The sequence below is a fragment of the Glycine max genome, chromosome 17, assembly GCF_000004515.6.
Source record: "Glycine max cultivar Williams 82 chromosome 17, Glycine_max_v4.0, whole genome shotgun sequence".
Lineage (NCBI taxonomy): Eukaryota > Viridiplantae > Streptophyta > Magnoliopsida > Fabales > Fabaceae > Glycine > Glycine max.
The window spans coordinates 17,714,573-17,724,450 of record NC_038253.2 but is presented as its reverse complement, the minus strand read 5'-3'; the positions used below and the strand labels follow the sequence as shown (position 1 = coordinate 17,724,450).

Below are 9,878 nucleotides of genomic sequence, written 5' to 3'. Positions count from 1 at the left end.
TAGACTGTTTTTTTTCTTCAGGCCAGTAAACTTGCTTTAAGATTTATTTTCACGGACGACTTAAAACATGATTCACAAGATGTTATACATGCTTAAACTTAGTAGACAAAATGCCCGCAATTACTCCTTCAAGAAGAAAAAACATTCACATTGATAGATCTGTTGAATGCACGTATGAAGTTTAACTAATTTAATCAAGGACTGCATAGCAATGTGATAAAGGGTAAGGATGTTCAAAGAATAATGGTTCCACCAACACCAATATACAGAATCATTTATTTTGAAAAACAATCAAAACACATTGAATGCATCTATACTGTATGGAGAAATGCTGATAAAAAAATACTGTATGGAAAAATTTCCGCTGAACTGAACTTTTTTTTTCCCAACCCATTGGGTTCTGAACTCCGAAAGCACATTTGCCTTACTGTAGCTCCCCAACTGGTGCCTCATTGAGCCACAGGAAATGAATGAAGTCGTATAATTTTGCACTAACACTAACCTGCTCATAATTAAAAAATATCAAAATCATTCAAGACGAAAACAATAGAGTAGTTTAGAGAGAGGTTTAACTGTGACCTTATATGGAGTTGGGTTAAGTCTCCTCATGTGGTCAGGTCGCATTTGCTCAAGTTGATTGATGCATCGCTCTCTAATATCTCTTAGAGCTGGTAAAGTATCTTTCTTAATATCTTCAGAAAAGAATAAGCAGGTTATTACTTAGAAAAACTAAACTGACAGTCATGAGCTGCATGCAGTGAATATATGAATTGCAGATAAATGCTGGTAAGCGACTTTCTATATTCCTGAGTGCAACCTAGTTTCCAGATGACACGATCATTTCATGCAGGAACTTAAAATAATACATTTTGCAGCCATAGCATTAACAGATGAGACAATAAATTCCTTTTCTTAGTTTAAAGGGGTAGTAAGGGTTAGTGTGGCAGGTTCAAAAGCTACAACCAAATTATACAGTTGGTTGATAATGGACTATAAAAAAATAAGTTGGTTAATAATGAATCATGGGATTGTACTTATAAAAACGATGTAGCAGTTTCCTCTCCCCTAGGCAAACAAACTTAGGTTTTTAATGATATCAATAAGCTACTAGTGATCTCCATGATTGTTGATAGTTAGTTCTCACCTGTACTCCCAGACCAGTAACACCTCAGAAGCTCCTCAACACGCTGTGGCACCACATATGCTCTCTTGGATTCTTGGAAGGGATGACGGCACAGGATTCTTTCTCCCACCTACAAAAATAATGATAAAAGAATTTTTTATGCCTTCATTTGTATACTACACAGAAGCAACTTGCTTGGAGGCAAGACAGACAAGCCAAGATGCTGGAAACTTGACAAAGTAAGAGCAATGAGAGAATGGTGCAAGGCTGTGTCCCTTATTTGGATTTATTTTAAAATGGGATAAAGAATAGCAATTGAATATGGCCAAATTTTTCAGAACAGCAATATTGGGGGTTCTATCAATAGTTGCATCTACATTACTCAGTGCACATATCAAGCTCACCCTCGAGGGAAACCCCGGTTTAAGGCACTTCATCAGGGTGCCTGAGAATAATTACTACAATGCTTAGTTAAATACTAAATCAATTACATGCTTAAACCAAAGCATGAGAGTCTTTACTGACTTAATAGTTAATACTACTCCAAGGAGACCATCCTAAAAAAGAAATTTGATTGGCCAGAATCCCCAACTTGGGATGCTGGTGAAAACATACATAATAGCACTTACTGACATCCTCAACCCCGACTGGGGCAGCAGTGCATAACATTGAAAAAAAAAATATATATATATATATATATATATAGTGTCAGACAAACTAAGTCAAAATAATACCTTTGGAGAGGGCTCATTTTCTCCAGTCATTATGTCCACCAGGGGATAACCTTCTTTCCCATACAATCTATAGCAGCACTTTTTACATGGAATAGAGACCTAAATATAGATAAAGAAAGAGAAAATAATAAAAAATAATCAAATTACAAATCAGATGATTACATTATCCTGTGAAGTTTTGAATGTTCAAACCTTTGATACATCTTCAGAAAGTTTGATACGAGGCTGATTATTTATTTCAACCAGCTTGAAGACAACACCTAAAGCAGCTTGAGCATAACATGTAACTAGATATGTACCAATTCCAAAGGCATCAACCTCATGTCCCTGTAGAGAAAATGCAATAAATAAAAAAGAATGGCAAAAAACTACACATCCTTGTATAAATTTTACCCTTATGTCAAGATCAACATAAATAAAGCTGTGGAGTTTTCATTTAAACCCCAACACACACCCTGAAATACACACAAAATAAATCTACAATTTTTGTGGAAGGGGTTCCAACATGATGTAAATATGTTCTATGACAATGAGAACAAAACAACAACAACAACAACAACAACGCCTTATCCCACTAGGTGGGGTCGGCTACATGGATCAACTTCCGCCATAATGTTCTATCAAGTACCATACTTCTATCCAAACCATTAATTTCGAGATCCTTTTTTATAACCTCTCTTATAGTCTTTTTGGGTCTTCCTCTGCCTCGAATTGTTTGTCTTCTCTCCATCTGGTCTACTCTCCTCACTACAGAGTCTACCGGTCTTCTCTCTACATGCCCAAACCACCTAAGTCTATTTTCCACCATCTTCTCTACAATAGGCGCTACTCCAACCCTCTCTCTAATAGCTTCGTTTCTAATTTTATCCTGTCGAGTCTTATCACACATCCACCGCAACATCCTCATCTCCGCTACACCTACTTTATTCTCATGTTGGCTCTTGACCGCCCAACATTCTGTTCCGTACAAAATCGCCGGTCTTACCGCAGTCCGATAAAACTTTCCCTTTAGCTTGATTGGTACCTTTGCATCACATAACACCCCCGATGCTTTTCTCCATTTCATCCATCCTGCTTGAATGCGATGATTCACATCCCCTTCAATTACCAATTTCTATTCAGATCCCCTTGGAAAACTATTATGGACTTTTGAAAGCTCCATGCTGATTACACTCCTTCCAAAGACTGGCTTGGTAGCCAAAGTACCAGGAGGCAGACGAGATAATTTACAGTGTTCCTACTACACTCTGCCAGTAGCCAAATCATACCTTGGAGCTAGGCCTCATACACCTCAGCTTCCTCCTCCTTAATTTAAATTCCTTTTTAATTCTTTATAAAACTTTAATTATAAATCCTCAATCTCAGTGATGGCTACCCCTTCAATAAACAACTGCAAGGCCCTATGGTTAAATAACCTTGGGTTGTTTAAATTAACCTGAGTTTATAGATCTTTTAGTAATATAAAATATTTTTGGAAATTAAGATTGTGACTTCAGCCGGTAAAATTATGTTGTTATTTCTTTTTACAGCACCAAAATAAACTAAACAATTAATGTTATCCCAATCATGGTAGGAAACCATGTTACATGTATATGGAAAATTACAAACCGACAAACCAGAATTAATATGATGTACATGTATCCCACAAAACTGCTATTTTGAAGGCAATGCATAACAAAAATACGACAGATTTCAGGGGTATGCATATCAGTGAACTAACGCAAGCATGTTGTTAGTTTCGTATTCCTGACATTTTTAATAATTACTAAATTACATAACTAAACTATCCACTTTTCTAACAATTACATTTTGTTATAATTATAGAACAGGAAATATTACAATAACTATCCAACCATTTTAGGATCCGAATTTTATATAGGAGATATTTTTAAACACCAAAACTGCAATCCTTTAGCATAAGCAAATGAATGTGTAAGAAATTAACAACTAAAATTTGTATAAAGTATAAACCAGCAAATCATGTACAATAATTTCTATAAAAGAATTTTTATGCGATACAGAAATTAAACAATGTGTGCACACACCTATGCAAACAGCAAACAGGCACTGGTCAATTTCTATAAGAGATAACATGTTCCAGTTTGCACTTAGTAATTACCTGTTTGTTTAAAGCATCTAATGTTTCCTCATTAAGATCATTACTAGCAGTGATTTGCAACTTCCCAAATCCAGGCACTCCAAATTCATTCTCAATAGAGTAAAAGAACTTCCTGACCTCACAAGACAAGTATGCAAGGTCACCAGAGTCCAATCTAATGCCAACTGCTTTGTATCTGCACAGGACATCATGAAGCTCAGCAATGAATGAAATTCAGTGATTCTTTGACAATGATAGTGTTGTTTTTAAGGGGATGAGCAGGGTACTGGGAGACTAGTTCAAGCAAAAAGTAATATTTTATTAGTCATACCACATAATGCAAGTAAGAAGAGATACTACAGTAAATTAACAACAGGCTGATGCAAAATTGAAAATAGCATTATTATAGTACAAATATAATCTAACATTATTCTCCAAAAAGAAAGAAAAGAATTCACCAAAAGAAAATTGCAATGTATAAAGGCTTCTCAACAAACAAGATATTTGCAACAACATAATGCAGACTGTATAAAAGAAAACTAAGGAACTGCAAAAAACAGCATTTTAGCTAATAATTGAGGAAGCACTACACAGAAGCATTGAATAACATTTTCAGGAAAGTTTGCAGTAATCCTAAAAAAAAAATCCAACTAAGTAACCAACTGCACTGCGAGTTCATATACAACATCCAGTACATCCTAATCAACATCATTATGGAGATTGCCATTACATCCATACTACTAGACACTGGTAGTTACTATAGCTATTAATTCCTCTAAGAAAATCTATGCAGATACCACCACAAAATATCATTTTTCATTCATTTGAAAAAACAAATTGTATCCCGACCAACTAAAAAACAACTGGGAACATTAACCACAAAAAGTTTCATACTAGTGTAAAACTTATAATCAAGTGATAATAATAACATGAAATACTTCCTGACATACCCTAAATCACTGAGAGCTAATGCAACTGCACAGAAATTAGGGATTCCACTTCTCATAACCTGTCAACATAAGCAAATGTAATCAACAGAAGAAATAGCCGAACAAAAGTAAAAAATACTGAATGAACCCATAGTAAAGCAAATTCAGCACTAGACAGAATGACATTTGCCAGATGACATAATAACTGGATCTAACAGTTCGCTCAATTGCAAAATTTAGCATACTTTCAATGTTAGCATATACAATAGAATGATTGGCAAGCGGAAGTTGGAGGGCAATGAGTGTCGCAATATTCAACAGTAAAATAGGTATCACATCATGTATAGACCTTAAGGTATGATTTATCACACAAATCACCAAGTTTCAGTATCCCGGACTCTGTTGTACAAGGAGATGATTCATGTACAAGGAGATGATTCATGTATGTGGTTTGTGTTTTATGCATCTCCATCTTTTAATAATTTGCAACTTAATGCTATGCAGATCCTTAGATCAAGGCCAAATGGGGGAGGGGGGGGTACCTCCCAATACCTAGACACAGATTTATAAGCACACAATGGTTCACTCATCTTCCCAGTTATGTAAATACCCTATCATTTATGTCTTAAAGTCAAATTGTTAAAAGATTGCACAAGAATTGATTCTCATTATTTTTAGTTTTTAACATCTTCCATTTATATTGTTAATCTTAGCATTTTCATCAAGAAACCCAAACTAGTTCACAAGACATAGACATAAACGAGGGATAAGCAAGATTTACTTTACCTACAATCAGTGGACATTTCTGGTTAAAATGATGCCAAGACCATAAATGATGGCTGTTTAAGAAATACAAAGTATACTTACATCATATGTATCTACGAGGGCAAGAAAACCATCAGGAAATGCCAAAGCATATGATGTGAATGCAGCCAACTCACTTTGATTGGTCTCACCAAAAACACCATTTGATAACTGCAGAAAGGAAACACATAGTATATTCACTGGCAAATCCATCTTTGATTTTGTAAGAGTGAAAAAGATAAACATACAACAGAATCATACTTATCATTAATAGCATTGGCATGAAATATTTATTCAATTTTGATTTTTCCAGAAAGTGAGGAAAAGATTAGACCACATGAAATAATCATGATCTAAAATACCTTTGTCCTTTACCATATTAGCATTTAAGCAAAAGCACAGGTATTTTTTTTATTGAAAATCTCAAACAGTTACTATTCTATTACTATGTCCTTTTAACCTGTCAGAGCATTGCATAACAAAAAAAAAATTGTTTGCTTGGTGTCCAAGTTCTTGGTTGACCCACACCAAATGTGCTGTATGTGACCAAACACCTATGTAGACGACAGAATCAACCTTGAAAGCAAAAATATTTAGCAGAAAAAATTTGCAGATAAAAATATAAAAGCTGATTATCCTTGTCTTTGATTCTGTCTTTCTATTCTAAATAGATTGCCATGCATTCATGCAACCTTCTGGAGTTTCCTTCTACAGAAATGCTAGCAACACACTCTGTAGACACACTCTTTTGAATGCACTGTCTAATATTAGCTAAAATTTTTTGGAAATCATAAATCTTACAGGGTCCCACTTCTCATTTAATGATTCTCTCTTAATTTTGTAGTTTTCAATGAATTTCAACCAATAACAAAGTGAGTGTGAGAAAGAATGTGTCACTAGCAATCCTCTTTCTTCTATATTTCCTTTCACTCTAGTGTAAGCCTTCTTTATTTGAGAAGCACAAACCAAGGCTTCCAGCTTTCATGACATTGAAATGCAAATGACTAGTTACACTTATTAGTGATTCGCTAGAACATCACTCGTGTATGTGCCAGTACTCATGAGCTTCAAATTTTTGTGTGCTAGAAACATCAAGGTTTGCATTAAAGACCCAGGCATAAACATTTAATATGTGGAGCTTTACTACATTGAGATTCAGCTTTCAATATATCCATTTCAGTCTCAGGAATTACCTAAGTAGAAAAAACTACTTTAGGGTCTTCACAGAGAAGGAAGAAAAAATCTTTCAAAAGGGTTATTGCATAAGGATGAAGTGTTATCTAAACCACCAAGTTCTCCCACAGACACAAACACAGCAAAAAACAGAAACAGGAGGTAGTTAAGAACCACAGCAGAAAAACAACATTAAGGATGTAAATGTTTGTATTCTGGCACCTGAATTTTGTTCAACCATGTTTGAACGAGACTGACAAAATCATCACACGTACTTGAACCATCTTTTCTGTTAAGTGACCTGTCTGTAATCTCATCAAGGCTCTGCACAAAAAAGTAAGCAAAGGAAATATAACAGATAGTGCCTCATTTGCTTCAAGCCATATAAATTGCAATAACACAAACAGCAGAAATCACATAAAGGCAGCTAGAATTTACAAGCCAGCTTTTGGACTGAAGCTCCATTTTATAAAAAAGTGGATCTAGAAATCACCGCGGTTCAGGAAACAATGTCTCTATTTACAGGGGAAAGGCTGTGTACAACTACACTCCCTAGACCCCAACCCCACCCCTAGGTGGGGAGTCTTGTGCAATGGACCACTGCTTTTAGGGGACCTACCATAGTGTTTCATAGTTTCTTTTCGTCAAAGGCAAACACTCAAATGGGGTCGGACTACATATTATTTTGAAAAATTAATAGGATAAATTTCATCTAATCCCTCGGAATTCTACAGTTGCAACTGTCACACTCCATCTTGAATCCTTATGAGGTTCATAAATGTATGAACGAACTACACTGATTTTAATTTTATGACTTAACTGTATTTCCACTGAATTTCACAGCAGTCCCTTGAATTCTTCCAGGACAAATTTCCAACTATGCTTGTCAAAAACAGCGACTACAAACAATCAAATACAATTTTGTGCCTTTAGACATGTTGAAAGGATAGATTAAACAGAAACTCTGTCCTTTCAACTATATAGGGAAGCTGTATTATAATTTACAAATGACAACTTATTGCAAATCCTTTACATAAACCAAATATGCAACAAATTTCAGTAAATTGGTTACGCACCATGTATGAACTAACAAAGGCATGGGAATGAGTACCACGAAGGGGTATCCCGAATAACTTTCCTGCTGCAACATTGCTGTTGGCACACATGAAAAAGGCAAATTATGAAACAGCCAAGTTACACAAAAGCAAAGGTCAGAAGCAACAAATTCACAAAACCAAAAAAAAAAAAAAAGCCAAGGAATGAGTACAAGGGAGCTTGTGTAGGCCATCTATTAGTAGTATGGTCATCTGCATCTAGTTTACTTTTAAATTTAATTTAATACTTCAATATAACAAATTAGCAAGTGCAATTGCAACGACAAAAATTCAGAAACAGCTGTGCAAATGACATTGAAAAGGAATAGCAAACTATGGGTTCTTTCCAAAACAAAAATTTATAAAACTTTATATACTTGCATCACCCATCTGTGTGGAGTCAAACTTAGAACAGTGATAATACCTTGTTGCATCAAATCCACCAATATAGCAGTACTTGGATGCTCCTACTCCACCATCAGGCCCCTACATAAAAATATGAATTTCTTTTAATGAATATCAAAGAAGGTCAGTTCTTCCAAAATTTACTAATCAAAATGTATTTTAAAAGACTTTGTAACCTGAGCCCTTCGTAATCCAAACTCAAGTAGAGTTTTGGATTTTCCAGCAACATTACGATGCCTTGCAGCATTAGTAGAAACTAAAGATGCATAATTAATTAGATTCACAAAAGGTGTTTCCAGCAATTGAACAACCTGAACAGTAAATATATGAAAGTCAATTTAATCTAAAAACTAGGTCATCTTTGAAAGATCAGTATTAAAAGAGCGTAGTTAATGGTGAGCAAGTACTCACAGCAACTGGGCCTTCAACTCTCATCAGGGGAACCTTGGGAAAAACAACTGTTCCCTCAGGAATAGCATACACCTCAACATCAGAGCAGTCGAGTCCTCTTAGGTAGTCAAGGAATCCATCCTAGATTTAATTGATTATTATTAAGTCAGAATATTTTGCAGTGAAAGTCTAAATATAAATGTCAGCAGCATTAAATTTTTCACAGAATCACAGCATACCCAATATCACCAGCCATATTTATTTCAGGTTTTGATTTGATCCAATTCTGTTTTTAAAAAGAAACCCATAACAACATTGTAAAAGGAAGACAAGTTCCCCTTTGACAATAAGCTTCAACTCTTTATTATTTACATTTCCTAGTTATTTTCAACGTCATCTAGTTGAAAGTGTTGATACAGTTGACATTAATGATAAAAAATTCCCACTTCCTTTATACCGACATCATTTCCTTTTATTGAGAATAGTGTTACACCTAATATCATGATAGAGGGAAACTTCAAATCTTTGCATTTAAATCCGCAAACTCACCACCACCATAAAACAAAATGAGGAAGTTGTTGTAACAATATGATGGGTCTTAATGCACAAAAATAGTGATAAAATGGATACAACAGTGTAATATGAGTAATGAAACTGTAATGGTATTGCTGTGAGATCCACAATTACAGGAAGAAAAGAGCAGAAAAAAAGAAAAATAACAAACTGGTAATAGCAACCAATTCCCAAGCACGCAGTGCTCCCAAATCACCCAGAGGCGACCCCACCAAATCCTAACTGAATTCCTTCCTGATTATTCCCTTCCAGCAATAGCTATCTATAGCCACTCTCAAGCGTTCACAGCCACGTCATCATCTTTCATTCCTTTTGTCTTTTTCCTAGTATAAACTCTCCACACCCTTGGCCTAGGCCCCACTTCACTAATCACATTTCTATCAACTCCCACCTCCTTAGACAATGCCTTGTCCTCAAGGCAAAATTCTGGAAACTGGCAACACAAGACTTCATTATCCTCCCATGTCACATCCTCTAAAGCCTTATTTTTCCATTGTATCAAGGCCTGCTGAACCTCATTATCCCCTTGTATTATGACTCTTGAACCCAACACCT

The 9,878-nt window shown here is 35.4% G+C and overlaps 1 protein-coding gene across 1 annotated transcript; it reads right to left on the bottom strand.

Moving 5' to 3' along the window:
* Positions 1–264: 264 nt before the first annotated feature.
* LOC100797545 (nicotinate phosphoribosyltransferase 2) lies at positions 265–8,891 on the bottom strand. Its single transcript, XM_014769897.2, has 13 exons — positions 8,772–8,891; positions 8,537–8,671; positions 8,380–8,441; positions 7,938–8,013; positions 7,084–7,185; positions 5,752–5,859; positions 4,906–4,964; positions 3,977–4,151; positions 2,050–2,184; positions 1,858–1,956; positions 1,145–1,253; positions 580–692; positions 265–502 (listed from the first exon to the last, which is right to left on the bottom strand). The coding sequence occupies exons 1-13, from the start codon at positions 8,793–8,795 to the stop codon at positions 425–427; spliced, it is 1,275 nt and encodes a 424-aa protein (XP_014625383.1). The 5' UTR covers positions 8,796–8,891; the 3' UTR covers positions 265–424.
* Between the last annotated feature and the right edge of the window lie 987 nt (positions 8,892–9,878).